A 26,076-nucleotide genomic window follows, 5' to 3' on the forward strand; every position below is an offset into this window, starting at 1 on the left:
ATGGCGTCCGACCGGGCACGTTTCTCCCTGCTGCTGGCAGCCCTACTCCACGTTCACCTTCTGCTGGCCCTTGGTGGCGGTCGGGTCGATGCCGCTGACCCCGTCGGTAAGTCAATTGCTTACTTCGTTAAATATTTATTATACGCGATCCGCGATCCGGCGTGCTTTTGCCGACCGGTGTGAAGTTATGCTTTTCCCGCCGGCAACGACCAGTTTTTCCAACAACGCGCCTCCCTGGGGCAAATCAACTTAAAATTAGCAATTTCCGTCCAATCCCGGCATGGCGGAACTTTCGCCAAACGCGACCGAAATCGCCCTATCACGAGTTTTCCAGCTTCCAGCGCGAAAATCCTGCGCTATCTTCTAATCGCCGCCGGTATCGAAAAATGCCTGTTGTCAAACGGCTGATTGATGGACGAGCGCTTCCCAAGACACACTTCCACTTGACACCGTGGCTAATGAGATGAGAAAGTCAATTTGCTCACTTCCTACAGCAGAAATTGAGCCTGCGGTCAGTGAGAAGTCCCGCGCGATAAAGCAATAACCGTCGCCTGGTTTGGGGATTTCAATCACTTGTTCGGCCCCAATTTGTCATGCTAATTTATTCACGCGAATCACATTATCGCCCTTTGACCTTGTCGTTGTATGTTTCCGCTGAAACCACGCGATACGGAAGGGGATTTTAAAATGTTTACCGCACGTGTTGAACGGCACGATACAACTGAACGCTTGGTCGTCGTCATGTGCGCTGGCCTGGGAAAAATCCAAACCGACATTTTGCGATTTTTAAGTGCACACTAACACATACTGGTGCAGTATGGATGCTGTTGGCACTGACACTGGTAGAACAATCTGCACTTTGGGATAAACTTGAAACCCAAAGATATGCTATTTGTCGTAGATTCTGCTTACTTTACTGATTAGTTCGCAGTTCAAGAGAAGAGAACTTGAACCTCTCTAGAACTCTTGAAGAACTTTCGATGAAAATATTTCATTTCAAAATGTTTAAGCAAATTAACTCATTTTTGAACTACGAGTTTTTGTTTCATTTTAAATAATGCTCAGTACAACGTGCGTTAGATCATTGAATGTGAATTATATTGTTCATTTTCTTCGCAATTTATCTTATGTCTGTTCCACTTCATCAAATTTTACAGAATTAGATTCTTTCGGTACTTCTACAATATCTCCAACAACTCAGGTTAATTCTTTTATGTGTTTTTTTTTGTTCTTGATAGTACGGTTAAAATATATTTAATTCTTGATTAAGTTTTGTCACAATATTTTGAAAGTTTGCTTAAAGCAGCATTTTAAAATTCAATTCTCTTGTAAAATAGGGATAACGGTAATCTGCACGCTAATATTAACCGAAGTATTGTCATTGTTAGCTATTTGGCAATGAAAATTTCTAAGTAGTCAACCAAAATAGTTTAAATTTTATTAACTCATTAAAACAAATTTTAACAGACTTAAATGATGCTTATTTACAAATAACTCAAATTATTATTCGAGATGGTTCCAGATCGAAGTGTATCAATCCATGATTTTTAAGACAGAATCACGGCAAGTCGTTTTGAATCGACTTCATACATTTTCTATATGACTTTATCACGATTCAAACTACACCCAACGTGATAAACTAGCCCCTATGCATTAATTAATGCTTTGTTTTAAACCCCATAGTTGCAAGCTTTAACTTTCCTAATCAGTAGACAATGCTTCACTTCTGCAGCATTAAACGTCTAAAGTTGTACTAACTACCATCATCCAGAATGAGGCACGAAGCTTCGTGGTAACATTTCCCTAATCTCTGAGCTCGAGCGCCCGCCGCAACTCGTTAGCAACACGAGTAACTCAACATTCGCGGAACATTCCCAACCACTGCGTCGATCCTATCCCAGGAAGGAGGCCAGTTTGCCAATCAAAAAGTCGCTCAACTCTGCGGTTGAAGTCCTCGATTTAAAGGCCTGACCCAGGGCCAGACCAAAGGGTGCACAATAAAACGGGCCTCCTTTAACCCCGAGGCGTTCCCCCCGATGCTCGATATCCGGATGAATATACACCTGAAGGGATGTACCTCACGAACGTGCATCGCCAGCAGGAAGAAAAGTTCGTCGTTTTACAGCACAATAATTAAGCTGGTTACCGAAACCAGCTGGGTGGAACCGAGAAAAGGATACGGTTTAAGCGAGAACACACCCACCGTCGGCACACACTTTACGATCATTCGGGAATCGGCCCGTTTTGTTGCCACGAAATTAAAAAAGTTTCATCGCCATCGCCAAAGTTAAACACAGCTGCCGGTACGGCATCTCGGCCGATGCACAATCGTGTGTCGTGTTAAATGTACAAGCAGTGAGTTTTCCCACACACACATACACACACACACACGCAGCACCGGGCGCGACGGAAGTACATGAATCGATTTTTACGAATTCCGGAAAACATGCACCAGGACACACGGTGTTGGTAGGATTTTATTAACTCCCACCCTCTCGTGTCAGTATTGCCGAACGATCTCCCCCTCTCCCTTTCCGCACGTGGACAAGATTGTCTTGTCGCAACACAAACTGACACCGGATTATTACATCGGTTTAAAATGTTCCAAATGAACCCGAACACTTTCCCTTCCCACGCGCCAACTGGAAATAGTTTTTAAACGTTCGGCATTAAAATACGCCCATTCGTTTTCCGTTGTCAGGTTGTGATACGTGTCCACCCACGTGAGGGGAGGGCTTTTGCTAAATGACAGCATTTGGCACAAAATCTCTGTGTGTGCCATAGGAGGAGTGTTTTAAGCGGTAGCTTAATCCCGAACAGGCGAAGCGGCCGGGAAACATGGGTACCAAATCACCGGGAGTGTAAAGTGTTGACTTTGCGAAAACCCTAATTTCCCCGTCGAGTGCGGCGAACAAATCGACCCTTGTCAGCAAAAGCACGCCGAGCATGTTCCGTTCCACCGGGTCCGGTTCAACTCCCCGTCCGAGTGTTCCTTTCCTATCACAATTCGAGGTTTAATTGAATGTGGTGGAAGAATCTTTTGGAGAGAATTTTAATGCCTGGTTTTTTCCTCATTAGATCTCGGTCACAATTACATAAGAAAAAGGATTGGGATACTAGATTCTGATCGTGCTGGATGTCTGACAGTAGTTTCCCATCCTCCAATGCGCCCAACTCACCTAGACTTAGAGACTCCGGTACTCGACTCCCTTCAACGCCTTCTTTGAGATACAGGATGAGGATTTTCAGACAATTCCTAGTTAGTCCTTTTAAAAAAATTACAAACAAAAACGGTGACAGCATAAATCCTACAGGAAGATTCCCCGTTGCGACGGATGAAGGGTTCGTGTTCTCCGGATTTGTTTCCTCTCACTTCCCGGGAGGCGCTCAGAAGCCAAACGGAAGCCAGAATCCCGCCGGGAAACAGTAGAATCCACCCTTGGGGGGGAAGAGTAAACCGGGATTTCGAGGGGAAATAATTCCTCCGGCGCGATAAGAGCCGAAGATATTTATGTAAATTGGATTGCTCACGGGTCGGGAGGAAAGCGGTCAGGTTTTGGGGAAAATCCCGTGGGATATACTCATCGCCGCCGTGAATGCCGATGTCTTTCCGCCTTCGTCCTTCTTGTCGAGTGCCGTGCCTGCGTATGCTTTTATGTGTGCGTGTGTGGGTCTATAGTTATTTTAGGTCGAGGGTTTATGAAATAGTAATTTGTACTTGTTACCACTCGAATCCCGGGGCACGTTCGCCGAGAACGAGAAAGGCCCTTTGCAAGATTACACCCGCCGCCATATTGGACGGTCCCGTACGTAAGCGGCATGTAAACTACTAAAGTGTAGTTAAAAAATGATCGCAATTTCCGAAAGCAGACTTCCCCTTGCCGCGCCCAACCTTTCCATTCAGAAAGCCACTGAACAGACAGTGCTCTCCGAATTCCCGGGGGGAGGCGTCTGGAGGATTTAACGGCGCAGGTACAACCGTTAAGGGTCGTTACTTCGATCAGGTTTGGCTTATTATGGGTCGTGCCAGGGGTTGTAAAGCTAATTACAGTGTGAGAACCAATCCTGATGGTTTTGTAGTTTGAACAAACGTACAGATAACAGACGAAAAAAAAAATTCTTTGAAAGTAGGTAAGTGCCGGGGTAGAAAAACAGAGTAAGAAGAAAAGGGTAAAAGTAATAAAAGCTAGCTTTCTTTTACCTGTCCTATTTTGGCAATACATGCGGAAAGCTATCGCAAAAGTATTATAGTTCTCAGGTACCCAAAGGGGCATTGCAAGCGTCATACAATGGGAATCGAGGGCGTTAGCTTAACAAATATTTGCAGACGGGTTATTGTTTTTTTCCTTGCCAACTTATTATCATAAACATAGTTTTTATTTTCAGTTGTGACTGCAATTTTCACCTCTACAATAATGTGCTATTGTTAGGTATACAGGAATGGATTGTTGAGTAAATATAATGTAAAGAAAGTATCCATAATGTCTTATTAAAAAGTGTAATATATCTTATTATATTTCTAACTTTTATTTGCTGCCGTTTCCTAATTTCTTTTCGCTTTAAAATGATGTTAACCCCTTCACAGTAACAGTGTTTTTTTGAGATTTTTTGTGATTTAGATCAGTACTGTGTTAAATGTTGTTCCATTTCATCGATTAGTATCGCATAAATGAGTTAAAATGTACAAACATGTAATGACGTGTTTTTGAAGCAGGTGCACTTAACGTCGCACAACGAAAATAGAAACAAAACAGGCGACAAAAACTGCCAGGCTCGGGAAAAACTGTAAAGGGGTTAATATTGTTCCTTTGCAATCGATTGTAAAACAAACTATGTGATCTTATATAATAATAACAATAACCAGGAAAATATTAATTTTAGTTATCTTCATATTAAGTTTCCTTCGTGAAACTACCCTTACGGAGACTATTTAATTCGTTTGAACAATTACTTATGGAGTAGAAGAAAATTGCGTTTTCTAAATAATTTTGGAGGTCCACTGTGTAAGAAAATTATTCGATAGAGCAATATGCCTCATCATTTGTTCACTTTTTGGTATGGTTGTGTTGTAAATTTTAAGTGGTATTTTATGAAATTTTTATCTATACTCTATCTAACTTTGGCTGTAACTAAAACAAAACGAACAAGCCTAAAAGCGCTCGTGTTATTACAAAGAAATGTCATATATCAGCATGAAAATCTCTGTTAAACGTCATCTCAATACTGAATTGAATAGTCCATTCAGACGTTCCCACCTCATCTTGTGTTATCACCTTGCCCATTTCATTAACGTCTTATTCGCTGCGGATGAGTAAACCGCTCTTCAGCGCATTATTCTTGCTAATCGTCGGTGAATGTTCCCCCCACCCTTCCCCCAGCGCTCCCTCGTGTGACCCCGAACTTTTGAAATCTCGTTTGTAAGCGGAACCCGAATTGAGAAAAATCGTTTTCCGGCTCCCCATCTTAGGATGAGCTTCTCCTTCCCAACGATTTTGCGGCTAATGGGTGGAAATGGATTGGAAAGTGGAAAAGAACGAGAAGGATCAGTAATAAGCACGCCCCGAACGAATCATTGACGCCATTGATTGGATCGTTTGATTCGTTTCCGTAATTAGAATGATTGAAAATAACAATTTTCTCTCGGCCGGGCGGAAAAGCGCGTGAGCTCGCCCGCGGGATGAGCCAGGAGCGGGGACACGACGTACCGTGGAAGGAAATTAGCTGTATTTTCACTCCATTTCCGGGACTTCCGGCCGGGGCTCGTCAGGGATCGTCCGAGTTTGGCGTGTCACATCCGGGCCGCTCGCCTGCCGGAAGCTTGGAATCAGTTCCCCCACAGGCCCATCCGTTCGGCTGGATATTATTTATGTTCACTCATTTTTCAGCCTGTGCAAAGCGATAAGATTTAATTTGTTATGCCACTCCAGCATCCAGTATCACGCTCGCTTTGTTAATGGTACCCATGGCGTGTCCTTATTTTCTTTGCCTTTTTTGTTCCTCTTCACGGTATCCTTTTTCCTTCCTCCTTGAAGATGCACGACCGACAAGATTGACAATTTTCGGTCCGTAGCACACTCCCTCACGTACCGCAAAGCACCCACAAACAAAAGGAGGCAAAAGCTCCGACGAGCAGAGCAGAGGAAGATTGTGGAACATGTTGAAGCACGACAAAAAAAAAAGAAGCAAAACCCCCGATGGAAATAAAACATTTGACACGCCGGGAAAAACCGACGGCACAGGGAAAGGAATGCAAAATATATATCAAATGGAAAAGTTGTTCATCATCCGGCTCCTTCCGTTCCCGCCACGACTTTGTTCGCAACAAACGAACAAGTCGGCCAATCTTATGCTAATGTTGGGTTTTCTCGCGCGCTGAAAAATCATTATTATTGAAAAACAAAACAAAACACCGCCACAACAACAGGTACAGCAACATCAGCTCGCGGCGGCTCAAATTGTGGTTCTTTGAACGCCTTGCGGTACAACGAAAACTCCCTAATCGTTTTCGGTTCCCTCGAGCGATCGAGCTCCATATTTTATGATGTGTGATTAGACGGCTTTTCCGATGCTTTGTGCAGTCAAGCAGCTTGACAAATTTGATGCCATGTGACGTTTAACGTTTTGGGCGAAGCGTTTCCTTTTTCAGCTTTTTGAGACTGAACAATAAAATGAATTAATGTTTCGGGATTCAAAGAAAAAAGGTTCAGCTATTTTTGAAACAAATTGCTTGAAATCGTAAAAAAAATTGGGCTTACTACTTATTTTACAAAGATAAAAAGTGATTCAAAGTTTAAAATTTGCTTTAAGTTATGTTAGAAAATTCAATTAAATGCTTAATTTTTCCAATGCAAGATAGCATGAAAATGCATTTAACACTTTATATTTGCCGTTTATTTAACTATATTTGATGATTATTCAACTACCGTACAGCAATAAGTCAAGTTTCGTTTGCAATCGAAGAAAGGTAAATATTAACGCGAACAAAGTGTGACATCGAAGAAAAATGACAAACGTCATCCAGCATCCAGCTCGAAGATTTATGTACTCGTCACGGAAACAGGTTGTTTCGTCACAGTTGCTTGCCCTCACGCGCACACACACACACACCCACCAACACTAAGTACTTTTACGCATCAACTCGTTTAGTGCCTCCGTTCGGAGTAAACTTTCACGGTTGGGAAATCAACTTCGCTGCTGCTGTTAGTGAAGCAATTTCGTTTTCTTGTGCCCTTCGGTTTCGCTCGACCGCGGGAAAACGTACGTACGTGCAGCAGCACCTTACCGGCCTGGGAAATAACATACATAGCGAACGGTTATATGTTTGAAATAAAAATACAAGCTGCTCGTGCGGCTTTTCCGACACCGACATTCCAGCAATCAGTGCTTCGGTAAGCTAGGGCCGGTTTTTTCTTTTCTTCCTTTCACTACATCGTTACACACACACACACACACAGTTGACACGGAAAGGCGTCGAAAGATCCGACATGCGGCTAACGGATGGCATGCCGATGGTTTCCTCCGCCGCCACCGAAAAAAAACACTTCGCCAATAGCAAAGTCTACACTCTTTCCGTAGGCTTTTCATCCGTAGGAGTTACAGCCGTCGAAACGTCAGCGAGGTTTTATTATTCGCCTCTTCTTTTCCCTTTCTGTCGCTCCATTTATTTTCCCTTACCGGGAAAATAATAATCCTATCAAAGGACACCATGGCATTTGGCCCGGTTGGCGCAAGACGTTACCGATCGCACCGCACTCGGAAAGCGGAACACCGAGAACCGATTCGAATCGCAACGGACTAAAAACAGACTTCCGGGAGACTTTTACGGAGGGGGTTGAGAAGAAGAGGGGAAAGTATAAAAAAACGGGAACGTTTTATGTGTTTCCGCCCCCTTTCTGCACTCACTCAAAACGTCTCCACATTATTCGGCCACCGGCCCAAGTCGGACGGCTGTCAGCAGAAGCTGGAAAATAAAAGTTCTTAAAGCTGTCCAACACTAAAATAGCTGTACACTTTATGTTTTTTTTTTTTCGCTTTTGTTCCTCTGTGCTCTTTCCGTTGGACTTGTCTTCCCTTTCTCCGTTTTCCTTCGGTTGTTTTTTATTCCATTTCACTGGTCGTTATTTTTATAGCAGACGCTAGTTGCTCCCAATATTCCCATCTTTTGTCCCGCTCCGAATCCCGTCCTTCCCGCGGCCCCCTTTCGGCGGCCCGTGGTTGTGAAATTCATTTTATCACTTTCCACACCTTGACGGACGGAAAAACCGAAAGTAAAAAAAAAATAAATGTTAAAGAAAAATTTCCCCAACTCAAAACCTCCGAGCTTGCGGGACAGTCTGAGGGGTTCAATATTTTTCCAGCAGAAAAATAAAACGCCACTCCAAAGTGCTGGCGACCAGGAGGAGCAGATCGGACACTTGGCCTCGGCGACGTCGCTGGACGACCGTGTTTACCCCTTTTGCCGACAGTCGTCTGCGTTCGCCCACCATCGGGTGAGAAACTTTGCCAATTTCATGGGAAGCATTAATTTTGGAATCAATTTGGAAAACTTGAGCCACTCGTTCGGGCGGCGGTGTTGCGTCCGCCCGCAGCATGATTAATCTTTCCGGTGGTTTCGGAGCGTGCGGCAAAACCATTTATAATATTCCCAAGCGATCCGTAGTGGTTTACCCGAGCATAATCACTCATTAATATTATTTTTATTGTTTGGAAAATATTAGTTCGCTGAGCGCTGCGCAGCAGGGCTCATTTCTAGATAAGGAAATTTAAGTTTTCTACTCGAGTCATTGAGTCTAAGTTGGCTATGAATAGGATATTGTTGAGCATTAATATTATCTGGGTTGGTAAGTCTTAAGTTCTGCGTATGTACTACGTATTGACAAATACGTATTTTTAAAGCATCTCATATTTTAACATATCTACTTAACAGATGAATCTCTCAACGTTAATGTAGTTCTTGGTATTTGAAAACCTGATTAAGAGAAAATCTATTTCTTACTTTCATTTATTCGTGTTGCTTTGTATTTTTCTTCTTTCTGAACAAATATCAAGTCTTCAGCAGAAAATAGTTCAAACGTAAATGTAAAGAAACATGTAAACAAACGAAATAATCCATAAATCCGAGAAATAAACTAAGAAGGGAAAAACTTATTAAGCAACATTGACATTTTACTGAAATGGTAACAAACAATGACCCAAAATTCGGATGGATATCGAAGCTATAAATTCAAAATAATGTACAAACAAATGATAACTGCCCTTTTATTGTTCAAAAGACATTATGTCAAAACAAAACAATGTTCCCTAAACAAAGCTAATAGTAGTAATTTAATTAAAGTATACATCAGCATTATCCCGATTGCAAAAGAAACTAGGCTTGCTGAAAAACACACTTACCATAAGCCCAACACCTTCGGCAATCCTCGACGGACATCCGCTTCGGTAGGGGCATCCTGGAATTTCCGGAGAATTTTTACCGAAAAACCAAAGTTCCATTCCATTCTTTGCTGCAAAGGTGAGCAAAGACTGCCCCTTTTCCCGAGCATGAGGCATTTTTCCGCTGTTTAACTGGCCTCTGGTGTGCTTATAATAAACATTTCTTTTTATTGTGATTGTCAACATTTTCGAACCCCCCTGCGAGCCACTATTTCCCCGACCCCCCTCACCTGTCCTTCCACACCGGGCGTCCGGTTGTAAAATATCTAATTATGACAGCATTCTAGAATGGGAGTGCGAGAACGAGAGGAGTTGTTGTACTAATACCGCGCCGTTATCCTTTCGCCCTTTTTTGCAGGAACCGGTGGCCCCTCGATGGTGCACGTTGGCGAGGACGCGCTGCTGACCTGCGTCGTGATGACTCCCTTCAACAACGACACCGTCCTCTGGCGCAAGGGCCCTCACGAGATCCTGTCGGCCGGCATGAACCGGGTCACTGGCGACCGCCGGATCAGCGTCCTCCACGACGACTGTAAGTATACGAAAGCACGTCACACATACACACACACACACATAAAGTGGGGCAAAGTTTTTCATTAGTTGGCAGAGAATTTTCCTGCCCAGGAAAGGGGAACAGGGAGGGGACATTTGTCGCAAAACATTGAAAACATTTTTGTCGCTCATTTACCGAAAGTGATTATTTCGGTAATAATCTCCGCTCATTATCAGTCACCTTGGCGTGTTGAGTGCGGGCGGTTTTTTGGGGGGTTCCCGGGGCACCAATGTCGATAAACCAGCTTAACGAGAGGCCGACCCACCACCTCCCCACGTTTCTTCCCCGGCTGATCATCATCATCCCTGGTGAACCCCTTTTTTCCTCGGGTGCGTCTTCTTCACCTGCTTCAAAACATCGCGTCTTCAATAATTCAGCAATTTAATTAAGAAACGGTGAACAACGAAGGAAAGAAGGCGCCGAGGACGAACAACGTCTTCCGTAGGAGCAACGTCTTCCGTCGGGGCCACCTTCGGAGGGGCGGTTCAAGATTCAAAGACATTCCAAACGGGTTTGGAATGTTGACCGTGCCGAAGACGACGGGCAATGGCAGCGTGTCAAGATGGAACTTGGTTGGTTTTTTTTCTTCTTTCTTTTCATTCCTCCTCGCTTCTCGGGGAGGAAAAGCCGTTTTGGGAGAAATATTTTCCTTCGTTTTGCTTTCCTTCCGTTCCGCTTCAACGCCGCCCTTTCTCGTCGAAAGGACATTTGTTCGCGCTGGGAACGCAACAACCAAACGAGAGTGTTGCTAGTGAATGTCTGGAATGTTGGCCGCATTCCACACGCGCTAGCACGCGTCCCGTTCGTTGTGTGGACGTCGTGCTGGCACGTCGAGCTGGCACTTGGGGGGAAACCCGCCCACGTGCACCCCCAAGCAGCCCTTTTTCCGGCACGAAACGTCAACCGAAAACTCACCTGCCCACTAAGGGGGGAGGGTACGGATCATCTCCACCTGCGCCGCCCGCCCGAAACTCGCCCGAAAGAGTAAATAAAGTGAAAACAATTGAATTTAAAATTGTTTCCCAAAGCGCCACACCACTGGCGCGTTGTGGAAACCGTTCGTTCGGTCGTCCTCCCATTGCTCGGCAAGTGGAAAGCGCACGAAAAACCCGAAGCTCCTTAGACCAGCGCCGTGTGTCGTCTGAACCCCGGGAAGCATCGTTCCTAATTTTAATTAGAAAGTTTCGAGTAATTTATGCTACGCTCACTTATTAGGGCGAAATTCGTAAGCACAAAAGTTAAGGAGTGGCTCGCATGGTACTGTTTGCCTGCCAGCCACACATGCATCCATCCCCACCTTTCCCCTGCCGTTGAGACGCTGCCAAACTCCCTAGGAGACAACCAAGGGAGAAGTATTTCGTTTCGGAAACACCAAGGACATGGTGAAGCTCGCATCCCATCGGTATCAATTTATTGTGCGGATTTGGTTAGTTGGCGCACCCATTTGTAAATTCACAGCCGCAAAGGGAAAGCTCCACGCTGTCGTGTTTTTAAATGTGCGAAGTTCAAGTTTATGTGCAGCTGACTTTTGGGACTAGCAGCGTTGCTAACGATTTGGTAGTCTTTCTTTGCATTTGTACACCATCTCGACTGTGCGGGAACGACTTAAAGGGCGTCGCTAAATGATGACTACAACTCTAGACCAAATTATTGCTTTTCATTACTTTCGACATTAAATTTGCGTTCGTAGTTAATGATATCGCCCAAAGGAAAAGGATTGGGACGAACAGGGTTGAGCGGTTGCTTTGTTTTACGAGCAGCATCGATTGAATATTCGGTGTTAAAACTTTGATTTTTCCGTCGATTAACTTCGGTTTTAATTTGTTGTTTAACATTTCTAACATAACACCAACTGTATGTTAAAACCCTTATGTTATTTAGTGTCAGATAAAGTTTACACTTGAGATACAAATGCTCAAACATTTTTATCCGTGATGATATTTTCCATCAATAATAACAAAAATCTAGAACACCAAGAAAGCTTGTTTTACATCTTTTACCAAATTTCAACAACTGCATTAGGTTAAGAAAAGTGTTATATTTTGGTACATAAAATACAATACGGCCTGGCCGTCCAAACATATATATATAAAACAAAATTTCAACAAATTTTGTACATTGAAAAGGAAAAAAACTGGTATAAACTAACTACAATAATGAAAAAATATGATAAAAGTGCAAATAATGAATATTCCTTACCACATAAATTTGGTTTGAGACAAAGACTGTTGACTTTTTTAACGTCAGGTTACTTCCGAGGCTTTAGTTTGACGCAATCCTGGTCGTTTTCTTATATCTCTGAAACGTGTTGATACATCAAATACAAAAACAAATTTGTTTCATTTTAACTAACGGTCCAATTTTGGCGAATTTATAATTTCTAAAACCTTCCAACACTTTGCACCAACCATTTGAGGATTTATTTTTAACTTTATTTTGTTATCTTAACCTGCTCTTTGTTCATTTCAATCTCGAGTTTAAATCACAGTTTTACACAAGTCAGTGTTAAATCTGTTTTAACATTACGCGTCCCCAACGGTTGATGCTAAACTTAGGTTTAATTTGTTCAATTTTCGCTTTGTATTTTCCACTGAAAATGCTATTCTCTTTTTCCCGACTCGAGGTGATGCGCAATTTTATTACATTGTACCGGTGTATGTGACAGTATTACGAACGTCCATCTTGAAACGAAGTAATTTAGGAACAATAGTTGCAAAAATCCGTTGGGTTGCGATACGGGTCCCAATGCCGAGCAGAACATCGTACAATCGCACCATTTCCATTCTCGCTTCATTTCCATTGGCACAAAAAGGAATTGCTCATTCCTTTTCTCACGGACAGACAGTACCAAGCTCACTTGCCAGTCAGGTGAATTTTCCCACTCCTCCAGCAGGACGTTCGGGAACGACAAGGTCAACGCACATCAAAGGATCATCGTCCGTTTTTGGTGCAGAAGAGAAAAACTCCCGGTGTTACACTTGGATTTCCAACGGGCGATGGTCGCGCTCGCTCGGTTGTTCAGTTTCCGTCTTTCCGTTACAGAATACTATTTCCGTTGGCGGACCGGAAACGAGCGTCGGACTTGCACATCACGCTCTTGAAAAGCGCATGAATGTGCATGGCGTACCAACTTAAGCAGGGTGTGTGCAGGGCTGCGTGTTCCTCAGTAAATCAACACGTAAGACAGACGACTGGCAGACAAACAGATAGTCGCATTCATCGTTTACGGGATGTCTAGTTGGTTCCGATGGTGCCGGTGCCTGGCGGTGTCACTAGAGAAATATTGGACGCAGTGTCGCGAACGGTTCCACGTCCGGCCGTGTCCTTGTTAACGACCACGGCATGTTTATCTTTCACTCAAACAGCACCATGAATGCGCCACTTCAGGAGTGCCGGGTGCAGGAGAAGGTCACCGACTAGCCGTCCAAAATTTCGTTCTCCTGAACTCTTTACAATTGAGCTCAATTGCAGATTTTCGGTCTGGGGTAGCTTTGTTGCTGGACCACGTCTATTCAGGATTGTCTGCACAACAGCTGGTATTGTAAAACGGCATTGTTTGTTTGTAGTGAAATGGGCAGTTTTCACGGGATGCACATTTTCTCTTTGTTTCTCTCGTGCAATTCTATTTCTTTCTTTTGCACTGATAACTTGGTCAGTTTCGTTTGTATGAACAGTTTTTACAAGATTTGAGTATCATCCTTTTTATCTACATTTATTCGTAACTGTTACACAGTTGACCATTAAATGTCTTTCTCCAAACGTAAAGATGTAAAGTTCCAAATGTTTCCATTTTATACAAAAAAAATTATTTTAGTTAGTGATTAAGCGATTGATGGAAAGACAATTTTTTAAATAATTTAAAAGTTACTAGGAAACTTACAATGGATTTATCAATTAAAAGAGCGTAAATGATTTCTAAAACTTTTTTCTTTTCTAAACTATTAGTACAACCAATTAATGTATGAAGTTGCATAAAGGCTGTAGGATACGTAAATTTCATTAACTTACCTTAGTATACTGTTTTTTATTTTACTTTTGTTCGAGAGTATGGATTTAAACATTATCTTCTTATGCAAGTTCAAATACTCTTATAGTACAATCAATGACAAAAAGTGCGAGAAAAACTATTTTCAATTTAGTATATGAAGTGCATGGAAATCTCCACACAATAAAACGGTGTATGAGAAAATCACTGAATTTATTGAGTTTCTGAATTTTCTAGCAGCAATGTTCTACGCAACTAAGAATAAACATTCAGTTTTCAACAGTTATTTTTCTAACATACAAATTTACATTGAAAAGTAGGATTAACACTACCCCGTGCATAATGTTTAAATTTGTAAATCAAGGTTGTTAATACTTGTCTTATTAGGTGATCACCGTGTAAAACGAAAGACTGATGATGATACTAGTTTATTGCTAGCTAAATATCCCGTTTAGAAGTCTTTAGCTAATTGTAATAAAATAATGGTTAACAACATCCTTCAAGTAAACGGCTGGTCTCTGCGAATTACACCTGCACCTCATTTTATTTGCGTGTCTTTTTCTTAAACATAAATACATCGCCTTATAGCATCGCACCCTTAAGCCACCAACCTGGAAACTGGAACAACCTGATGAAGCCATTCCGCACAGAGTGTACAAGACGGTGATTAAAAGAAAGCGCAAGCTTTCTTTTCTCAATCTGACTGTGGAGGAAAGCAAACAAAAAAGCTGCTACCACCTGACTTCTAAAGGGCACCGCAGGCACGTGCAGCTTTAGAAATGTGTTCAGATGCACGTTTTTGCAGCAATGTTCGCTAATTATTTTGCCCCGCCCGTAGGTATCTCCGCGTCCTGCCCACGTTACAACCTTCCGTTTGAACGTCCGTTTCGTTCGGGGAAAATTGTTCGCCAAGCAACCAAGCACTATTCCATCCTCGACGAGGTGGAAGTGTAACCAGGCTTCTGCATTTACACACACACACACATATACACGGCATCCCCGGAGTGCGCTTCCGGTGAAGTGATACCTTTAGCCTTCACTCGAGCTCCACGATGTGATGAGTCCTTTTTCACCGGAAAATGCCGCGAAAGGGCGACCTCAGGACGAAATCTACTGCTGGCTCTTACATTCGCTTCGCTCGTGGAACTGCAATGGCCACGCAGGCGGAAAGAGCAAGAACCCGAGCGAGCTTAAGTACTTCAAACGAAACCATTTTTCAGTCTTCCCGAACTCTTCGGGAAAGGTTTTCGTTGGTTTGGGGTTTCTTCTTGCGACTTTTCCGGGCGCGATTATTTTGCACACAACCACCCCACACCATTACCGGGAAGTCCGGGAGCCCAACCCGGTCGGGACTCCCGAGCAAAACCGTGCGAAACCGGTGGCGGTGCTTTAAGTTTTCCCCGGGTCCAGGGCGCACTACAGCCGGACGGAGGAGACCGGCCGGCCGTGTTTTGTGCAATCCACCGTTTACGGGCTTTCAAAAGTGAAAGTTACATTTCACTTTGATGTTGTCGGTTCCGAGCGAGACGAGTTGCTTGACGTTTCGAAACAAATGTAGGAGAAAAACACAAACCGTTCCACTTACAAGCATATAAAGCGAACTTTTTCTCCCAGAACGACAGAACGTTTTTATTTATTTTCCACAGTCGGTTGAAGCCGGTCTGGAAAAACAAACTTTTTCACTCGCGCTGTGTTATTTGCCACTTGTGCTGCTGGAAAGTTTACGCTTTGGACGAGATGGAAAATGAAGGCTTCACTGATCAAGGATTTTGATGACATACATTTGGAGGTTGTTGGCGTCCAGGCTGTATTAATTTTGCTTTTAAATATTTGTTATTATATCGAATTGAGCTCATGCTAGAATAAATTGAAACATTTTGTCAGCTCGAAAATTTGTTAAATCAATTTAAAGCATTGAAACGGGCATATAAATATTAGTAAATTTGTTAGAATGTTCTTCCAGTGAACTAATTTTAAGTTTAGCCTATCTTTCCTAGATTCTGCTCTTCCAAGATGTTAAAATCCTACATTTTCTGCTTTCAATGATGACATACTTCTGAATAGCATAGCATATCAAAAGAACATTTGCAACAATACCCCGCAAATTAGCATGTATTAGCTTTCTCACGTTCTCATTACTGTTGTCTCGTTTGTCTATTTCAGCCCCCAAAGGCAGAACTCCCCTCGGCGGTGACGTATGGGTGCTGCTCATTAAGGAAACACGTGTCAACGACTCGGACGTGTATGTGTGCGAGGTGAACAGTGACCCGATCGTAAGGAGTTTCCACCCGCTGACAGGTAATTATAGCTAGCAGTAAGATTTACCGAGTTCTACAGCGAGTCGGTACTTCAAGAGGGTTACTCTTTGTTTGAAGCTCTGTAACTGAAAGAATGCGAGCTAGACTAGCGAGCTTTATTGTTATTGCACGAGATTATTTGACTTTCATTTAGATTGGTAGCCTACAAACCAAAGCTGGTGTGTATTTTCACCCATCGGAGAGATTCACTTAATGGAATAGTATTTTGGAGTTCACCCACTCGGCTTTAATGATAACCATTCTAGTTCGGGATGGCGTCACGAGCCGAAACGAGCGAGCGAGCAAACAATCAAAGAGCAGAACACCATTTTCGATGTTCAAGAGCCACCCGGTGTCGGATGAGTTCGGAAGGAAGTTCGGCCCCAGTTTACAATGATAAAGTTTTACGTTCTACGAGCATTGAAGAGTTTCTCCATCTTCTTGCAAAAACACCGTGTCGAACTTTGCGTCGAGAAGCGCGCTGACAACTTTTCCCATTAAAACCGATTTCTTGCTCGTAAACTATCGCCCGCGCCGAGGGGAAAATTACGTCAACACTAATCCGGGATGTTGTTGTTTCAACTCGTCAACAGTGCGCCAGGCGAAGAAGAAAACGGCCTCCAGCCGGAACGCCACGGATGCGGCCGGTGCGTCGACCACGGCCCCGCCGGAACACTCGGAAGCGGGCGTCACCTCCGAGGAGGAGGAGGACTCCGACTCGGACACGTACGCCGACTCCGAGGAGGACGTCAGCCCGGACGGCGTGCCGCTGGTGACGCACGACTTCACCGACTGCTGCCACGCGAACAACGTGTCCGCCGGCTGCATGGGCTTCTGCGTGCTGCACAACATCCTGGACGGGTCGGCCGGCGTCGAGCCGGAGCAGTGCGAGCGCGACTTCCCGAACATCGTGCGCTGTATGGCGGACGGGCGGAATCACGTGCCGTGCTGCGTGGAGAAGGGCATCCCGGACCTGTGTCAGGACATGTGCCGGGGCGAGTACACGCCGTTCACCGATCTGCTCAAGTCGCGCGTCTCCTGCGTGCAGCACACCCTGCCCGGGCTGCAGTGCATTCTGGACAACATCCAGCGCCTGCCGTCGGAGCCGCAGTCGGTGTCGGTGGAGCCGCTGACCGAGCGCTCGCTGCAGGTGAGCTGGATGGCGCCGGAGAAGCTCGGCGGCAGCGTCAAGTTCTACCAGCTCAACGCCACCCGGCTGCACGCCTTCGACCAGGACGCGCTCGCCAACGCCACCGACGCCAAGGACGGGCTGGTAACGCTGCAGGTGTCCGCCGACCAGACCACGGCCGTCCTGTCCAACCTGATGCCGTTCACGATGTACACCGTCACCGTGAGTGCGCACAACGATCACGGCTCCAGCCTGCCCAGCATGCGCATCCGCGCCCTCACACTCGAAAGTGGCGTCGTCAGCAAGCAAACCAGCGTCGCCGTGGTCCCGGTTCTTCCAGGTAAGCTCCCGTTTTGTAGCTGGCCAATTACCAGCGTTGGGAGGGGGCTGCGAGAAGTCACGTATTTACGGAGAATCTTCCGTCCCATGATCAATCCCGCAACGTGACCTTTAAGTTATTTACTTATTTCTTGTTCCGATCACGACTCATTTCTTTTTGCTACTTTGCAACCTTTTTTTTATTAAAATATGCAAACGTCGAAGTCTCTAGCAATAGTGACGTAATTAACATTTTCTTGAAAGAAGGAATCAGATGTTATGCAAATGGTTGGTTTACTTTTAGCTTCTTCATCGAAGAAAACAACCAATCTGATCTTTGTGACTTTAAAATAAGATTAACTTATACAAGAAATTCATATATTGATCGTAGAATTAAACCGATTATTGGATGAAATTAAGCAACACTTCTGATTGATGCTGTTCTGTTTCATTCAAAACAGGGTTAATTTTTCTCTATTTTTTAATATAAAGTCATAATTTTCTAAAACATATTTTATTGGTGTTATTCACCACAAAGTTAACAATTTTCAGCACTTGTTTGCTGCTTTTACATCACTTCTCAATGAAATGAACCCTCAATGAAATTGTTTCTTCATTGGTTGTGTAGTGTTAGTAGCTTCTAAAATAATATTCATACTAAAAAGCAAACAGTAGTTTGGATTATGGTTTATGATTTATGGATTTGAAGAATTTTGACCCATCAAGCAAAATGATTAGCTTGGACGAAAAACATTTAACAATAAAATCTCACACTCTGTTATTCGTCACAGAATATTGCCGTCTCTTGTCCATCGGATTTACTTGCACGTATTTTTTATTACGGTTATTTTCAGTAACCGAAATAACTATTTATAGTTTCTTAAAAATTAAATAGATGATGGGATAATAAACGTGCAGATAGATGATAGCAACTTTCATTCATCGGAAACTTTCGGTCGTCTTTGTTTTAGTTGACTGAAAGTTTCCGAACTCATCACTCGTTTACACGACTCACAACAAATTAACTGTAACTGGCAATGATAAGCCTGATGAGCAAGCTATGCAGAATTGTAAATGAGCTTTATTATTTTATCTCTAACATTAATAATAATACCCCTTTAGCGTTGTGAATCATACAAGTGAACTTAAAACGTATAAAACGGCTTTCTTTATTTCGTTTAACGATCATTTTAAATGGTTTTATTCTATTGACTCCTTCTAAAGCTTTCCATTGAGCAAGTCGTCAAATAAATTGCGTTGCTGGGAAATACATTTCTACCCTGGCTACGTTAAGTGAAATTTTAGTTACGCAACGAAACTTGCTTTTTTATTTCGCGTTTAGACAACTTAGTAAGTTGGGTTTGAGTTGGGGTTGGACAGTTCCTGTTAAGTGAAAGTTGGAATTATTAAAAACTCCTTTAAGATTTTCACAATCTTTTATAAAATCATTATTTTTTTTCATTTTGTCGACATTGTCTGTAATTTTGGACAAGTGGCAAAAATGGTGTTGAAAGGCAGTTGGGCTAAAATTTTCAGGGTTATATCAATGGAAAACGAGGTTTCATCCTTAAACAACTTCCTGATGGCATCAATTTTGTAAATAAATTTACAAATACAAACCCAAACGATCCTAATGTATAATCCTACTAATTGGTCGCTTTTATTACTAGTGCCGGATGGAGGACAAGATACTTCGAAAGACTCCAACGACAATGGTATTGTCGCCTCCTGCCATCCTCGACGGTATTCCTAATGGCCGACTCGTGTTCCCAGTAACTTGCGCCAGCTCACCATGGCTTGCGTAAGACTGGCACGTGAAAAGACCGAGTCACTGTGTGTCGTCGTAAATGTGTGCCGGTCAGTATCACGCGACCATTTCCGGAATCGTGTTGACTTGCAGATTGAAATGTCGCTTTCGCTGACACGATGGACGAATCAGTGCTTAATGTCAGACTTGCTTCATCCCCCTCATAGGAATCGTCAGCTGGACGAATCGTGATAGAATTCTTATTTAACGTTTTGAGCACTTTTTGTGCTGCGAAAAATTGGTTCCAACCACCTTTTCATTGGCGGGGCTTGACATTTCAATTCTGTGCAGCAAATTGTGTTCAAAATGAAACTCCAAACCTTGTGTCCAGGCGAGCCAATTCCGTCTACGTATGCAGCTGCCCAAGCTCGTTTGATCGATTATTTATCCATTTTGTTCTCGCGCACACAGTCGTCCTCGAGATTCGGCTTCTTATGACCGGACATTTGTCGGGGCAACCAATCGGTTTACAAACCACTCCACAATTTTACAAACCACCATTTTCCTATTTCCTTTTTCCTCCCGAGCCAACTGCAAACCCGCGCGCGCGGAACATTGGCAATTTATATTTCAATTACTTTTCCCGTTATTTGTCACAATGAGTTCGGAAGTTTTTCCTCCTTCGCACCGCGCATCCGGGAGTGATTTGGTTACAGGAATGAAGAAGAAAAACAGGAAAATCATCGTCCACGAAACGACGGACGAACCATCCTGTACCACATCCTCGAATGAAGCGGGAGAGGCTGAGCGAATTATTTATAATGTTTTCCAACTTTCAATATCCGTCCAAGCTTCTTTTTTCCCCCCTCAGCCTAGTTGATAAGTGGCCGGGTTTTCCGTGATCCCATTCGCTTCCAGAGAAGCGATGCTGATGTTAAGGGAAAATGAAAAATCGATAAATAAATTATCGACATTCCATGTTGCGACTGATAGCGGATGAGCAGCCAGATTTAGCTTTTGTCCACTTCGCGGGAATCGTACTTGGGGTTTAAACTTTACTGTTATCATATTTTCAATTCACACGATGGAAGCGACCTTTACCAAAAGCTTAGCTGTATCATTTATTTAACATTTGTTGTCTTGATGATCTTTTCATGATAACTAAGCATGGATAATGGTTTCCTAAACACTGCGTATGAAATTCTTTTTAATTAAATATATGTGCACTGTTTGTAAAACTGTACAGGGTCTCTTTTTGATGCTTTTAAATAATAAAAATAACCTTATATATCGTAGGAATACCGTATACCAAGCATTTTCACAAAGTAAACCCGAAAACCGAACTGTAATGCAACTGAAAATATAATTTAAACGATGGCTTCTTTTTCCGCAGATGTTCGAGGATGTTGCGTGAAGAAGGGCATCACCCACAAGGTGTGCCTGGAGAAGATGTGCGACCCGGTGAAGGCCGACTTTACCGAGGTGCCGGACCTGATGGTGTGTGCCCCGTGGGCCAACATCACCTTCGCCTGTCTGGCGAACAACATCGATCACACGCCGTGCTGCAAGAGCCGCGGCATTCCCGAGGGCTGCCTGTCGTTCTGCTCCGGCACGGTGAAGGCACTCAACCACAACTACTTCAAGTGTCTACAGTACATGTCCGAGTACAGCAGCTGTCTGCTGCAGGGTTACGGCGTGCTGTCCGGGCCTCCGTCAAAGCTGAAGGCGCCACTGATCGCAAGCCACTTTGTGGTGTTGGAGTGGAAGCCACCGAAGATCCTACCCGACACGGTGACCGCGTACCACCTGCACTACCGGAAACTGGGCAGCGGCGAGGAGTACACCGTGCTGGAGAAGGACCAGGCGCCGGTGATTGTGGAAGATCTGGAGGCGGGCACCTACTACGAGGCGTTCGTCGTGGCGGTGAACGCACACGGCAAGGGTGGACCGTCACCTCGGCTGGTGTTCCAGACCAAGCGTGATCTGCAGCTGGATCCGCCTCAGGCGTTTTACAACATTTCCGCCTGCTGCCACGCGTCCGGGCTTCTGCCCCAGTGTAGTCCACTCTGCAGCTACGACGCCAAGATGTCCGATATCCAGAAGTTGGGCAACACCTGCCGCGGACAGATCGGAACGATCGTGCGTTGCAGCGCCGGTGGACGCGATCACACGTCCTGCTGCAGTCGCCGAGCCGTGCCACCAAAGTGTCAATCGCTCTGTCGAGGAGTGATCACCAGCTCACCGGCCGATTGCCTACCGTTCGCTGGGAACATCATCCAGTGCTTCGAGGAAGGCATCGGGCATATACCGCCGCCGGTGGAGGATCTGCACGTCACCTCTGTCACCAACACGTCGATTTCGCTCGCCTGGGTCCCGTCGGAGATGGAGCCGAACAACACGGAACTCAAGGCGGCCGACTACCTCGTCCAGTACGGCAAGGTGAACAACATGACCATGTACGAGACGGTGATCAAGCTGGAACACGTAAGTAGTCGCTCTCACCGGGGAGATGTTGGATCCCAACTGCCAACTCACGTCCTACCATGATCGCTCCCCCCACGCAGGAACTCAACACCACCGAGACGGACATCGAGCTGAAGGATCTCGAACCGAAGGCACTCTACCGCATCACGGTTGTCTCGCGCGGTGAGCACGGCACCTCGTTGCCCTCCTCGATGCTGCTCATCAACACCTCGCGCACCGACTCGGCCAGCACGGTGTACGGAGCGCCATCGCCACCGCACTCCCTCACAGTTTCTGCCCACAGCGCCACCTGGATCACGGTGGCCTGGCAGCCGCCAGAGTTCTCCCATCCGCACGAGAGCATCACCTACCGCGTGATTCACAAGGTCGCGAACAACTATACCGTCATCGACACGCGGCTGCTGTGGGTGCGCGTCAACAACCTGCTGCCCAACACGCAACACATCGTCTACGTGGTAGCGATCGGCGCCAAGGGGACCAGTTTGCCCTCCGAGACGCTCGTTGCTTGGACGGACCCAGCATTGCCAGCGTATGTCGATGTAAGTTATGCCACGCAAGCCTGCCATAACGCTATTTCCAACCCGTTATTGTTCTACCGGTTTCCCGCGATCTAGATTAAATCAGAAGTTGGTCAAGCCTATCATCTTTATCGATATCTTAACATGCTGAAATTCCTTTGTGTTAACTAATTAATTAGTTAATTTGTTTGTTTATCAAACTCATCAAGCATTGGTTGTCTACATGAACTATTTTACAAGATAAAGTTAAACGATTCGCGTACGTAAAAACTCCTCAAAAGCAGGTTGGGTTATATTAACCGCTTATGGCGTGAATAAGAATCAGATTCTTGGTTCTCGCGGATTAATTATTGTCCATCCATTGCAAATCTATCCCGGTTTTAAGAGTTCTAGAATGTTTTATCAACAAAGTACTTATTATTCCGAGAAGCATTTGGGTTTATGTCTCAACACTTCCTTCATAAAATGTGTGGTGAGCTCCCAAACATTTAATTGCATTATTACATTGTCTATACCTTCGTCTCAACGTAGCCCCCAACGGTGCACCCATCGGACATCATCTCCGAGGGTGGTTCGATGACGATCCTCTGCCTGGCGATGGGCAACCCGGCGCCGACGATCTCGCTCTACGTCGGAGGTCACCTGGTACGGCAGGACACATCCCGGCACATGATCACCGTCATCCACAACGTCACCACCGACATGGAGCACATCTCCTGCTACGCCGACAACGGCTACGGCATTCCGATGCAGGCGGCCAAGAAGGTCAACATAAGCTGTGAGTACGCTGGTTCGGTTTTGGGCGCTAAGAACCCGCTTCAATGTCCGTCTCTTCCACAGTTGCGCCACGGATACAGGCGTCGGGCATTTTGGTCGCCTCGATGGGTGACTCGGTCGATCTGAAGTGTACTATCCGCGCTCGACCGATTCCGAAGACGATGTTCTGGCGCGATCATGATGGACGGGTACCGGTTATACAGGGTGGTAATTACGTCATGTCGATGACGAATGATGTCGATGTAAGTGAAACCGTCTTTGTGGGAGTTTTATTGCACTCTTCTCATCGTTTTGATGTCATTTCTCCCCCCGGCAGGATAACGCACTGTACGTGATGACGTTGACGATCAACAAGCTCAGCCCGCAGGACGTCGGTGACTACTTCTGTCACGCGGAGAACGCACTCGGATCGTCCACCCGGGCCGTGTCGGTGCGTATACGCAATACGGCTGCTTCGTTCAACACCTCGGAGTGCTGCGTGGCGCAGAACGTGTCGTCCGCGTGCATGAGTGCGTGCTCGTTCTACATCGACATCGAGAGCGTCATCGATCGGCCCGAGTGCATCGTGGACTTTGACAAGCTGATGCGTTGCGCTGCCGACGGGTCCGACCATCGCGGCTGCTGTGCCTCGAAGGAAGTGCCGAGACGCTGCCTGAACTGGTGCCGAGGCGAACCGATCACCCCGCCCGGCATCTGCGCCCTCCAGTACACCCGCACGATCGTCGGTTGCTTCCAGGAGAACCGAGACCGACTACCGGGTCCACCGCAGAACTTGAAGGTGCAGGTCCTCAGCGACGAGAAGGTTCAAATCCGGTAAGTTCCGACCTGTCCGTCCGTTCGATTCCACTTCATTGATTGTTTCTATTTCTTCCTCCTCCTTCGTTCAGATGGGATCCACCGGTGAAGAACCCGACCACGGTCGAGGGTTATCGCGTGTTCTGGCATGACCTCGAGCCGGTCTCCGACAACCTCTCGAACGTGATCAACGGCCTCGCGACGAGTCGGCTCGATGCGAAGGAAACGAGCATCGTCCTCGAGGGCCTCAGGCCGAACGTCATGTATGAGCTGGTGATCAAGGCCGGCAACCACCTGGGCGCCAGTGTCCTGTCCGAGCCGCTCCACTTCACGCTCGGAGACCACCACATCACGAGTGCGTCGCACGCCACCAACGCGGGCGTCGTCAGCGGCATCATCGCCGGGCTGATCGCCATCGTCCTGGCCATCGCGGCTCTTTTCGTCGTGAAGCGGCGAAAGTTTGGCCAGAAGCAGGCGAACGGAGGTGTCGCGTTCGAAAACCCGAGCTACCTTCGGGAGATGAACGTCGAGCACGTGCAGGTTAGTCCGTTGATCCGAAACTCCTATTAATGGTGTTTATATGATTCTTCTAAAACATGGACAAGTAACACATTCTTTCACTACTTAAAGTGATGAAAGACTAAAACACAATTGCATGGTGGTATTTTTGTAGTTCATTTGAAGGCATTAAGACCCATTACCTGTTCCTTTTCTTATACAAATATTGGAAATAATTTATATATTTTTTTATTAAACAAAATTATTCACTCCCGGTTTTCAGTTGTCGATTATTTCATTACCTTCAGGGTTTGTTTTACTTTATAAATTATATGACTAAGGGGTTCGCAACGCCGCACATAAATTGACCTTTCTTCTTCGACAAAGAAAGGCATACTACTAGGAACTTATCAAACAGAACTTTTAACACCCTTTGCACGTATCGTTTGACCTTATCCACTCATTTAACCTGTAGTTGCATTCAATTGTTTGATCGTTAGAGGGTTTGTTGGTAGTTAGTTTAGTTCTCTACGCTATCTTTGATTGGGTTCTCTATCATTCGTGAACTATTTCTTTTATTGCTTCAAGTTAGCGATATCACATGAACTATTCGCGCACATGGTAAACAATTGGTGTACAGCGTTATTATCCTAACATGGAATGAAATTGGAAAATAATGATGACAAAATTTATTTACTTACAATAGGTTTTAATAACGATTTGACCAACCTTTAATTATTTTATTGTTTATGGCTGTAAAAAGTAGACTAAGCACGTTTTATGAATATCTTTTCCAATTGGTTTACGGAAAACTATGAGACTTATTTGCTTGTTTACCTTCAAAATTGCAATCTCAACCAACGGCAATGCCGTCCAATTTGCGCCGTGCCAAATTGTGTTTGTTTGCTTCCACAGATTCCCGCCGTGTCCGGGCAGACCGTCGGCAATGGGGCGGACTGGCGCCAGGAGTCGCTGCACGCCGCCAACGGAACGGCCACGACCGGGCTCGGCCACGACAACGCCGTCGTCCCGATGGCGACCGAGGTCAACCCGTCGCTGTACGAGGAGCTCAAGCTCGGCCACGATCGGGCCGGCTTCAAGCGGCTGGTCTCCTAGGAAATGGCCCCCGGGAGCGACCGGACCGGAGTACCGGCCACGGTACTTGTACATACCAGCGGACAGTTTTAGATGTGATCGTCGGCGAAACCGGGACCTCCCCCGTCTCCCGGGAAGCCGATTTGTATTTTGTACTAACCGATTAACTCTGCGTATGTGTTACTGTGGAATGGAGGGAATGGAGGGAGAGAGAAAGGGAGAGAAACAGAGACACAACAAAAAGGGAATCAGCAGAACTAGAGCACACACCACAGAACCAGATACTAGAATAAGAATGTTTTTGGAGCAGGAGGAGGAGTAGGAGTAGAGGTCAGAGCTAGGTGCTGCAATTGGATGAAACGAACTGTTTTAGTGCGTGGAGGAACGATGTAAAATTTGCACCAACGCACGACACGTCGAAGGGACTATTTTTTTAAACATCGATCGC

The 26,076-nt window shown here is 45.1% G+C and overlaps 1 protein-coding gene across 1 annotated transcript; it reads left to right on the plus strand.

The window, feature by feature from the left end:
* LOC131285385 (Ig-like and fibronectin type-III domain-containing protein 1) lies at nucleotides 1-25,649 on the plus strand. Its single transcript, XM_058314239.1, has 11 exons — nucleotides 1-106; nucleotides 9,791-9,964; nucleotides 16,134-16,268; nucleotides 16,861-17,736; nucleotides 20,855-21,945; nucleotides 22,026-22,484; nucleotides 22,995-23,241; nucleotides 23,304-23,482; nucleotides 23,557-24,053; nucleotides 24,128-24,575; nucleotides 25,449-25,649. The coding sequence occupies exons 1-11, from the start codon at nucleotides 1-3 to the stop codon at nucleotides 25,647-25,649; spliced, it is 4,413 nt and encodes a 1,470-aa protein (XP_058170222.1).
* Nucleotides 25,650-26,076: the final 427 nt, after the last annotated feature.

The sequence above is a fragment of the Anopheles ziemanni genome, chromosome 3 (assembly GCF_943734765.1).
Source record: "Anopheles ziemanni chromosome 3, idAnoZiCoDA_A2_x.2, whole genome shotgun sequence".
NCBI classification, from domain to species: domain Eukaryota; kingdom Metazoa; phylum Arthropoda; class Insecta; order Diptera; family Culicidae; genus Anopheles; species Anopheles ziemanni.

Excerpts from the sequence above, each read along its gene's own strand:
- LOC131285385 (XM_058314239.1), top strand. The coding sequence starts at position 1 with ATGGCGTCCGACCGGGCACGTTTCTCCCTGCTGCTGGCAGCCCTACTC. Across the intron at positions 9,965-16,133 it reads CAGCGTCCTCCACGACGACT|CCCCCAAAGGCAGAACTCCC; the intron begins GTAAGTATACGA and ends TGTCTATTTCAG. Across the intron at positions 23,483-23,556 it reads CGATGACGAATGATGTCGAT|GATAACGCACTGTACGTGAT; the intron begins GTAAGTGAAACC and ends TCCCCCCGGCAG.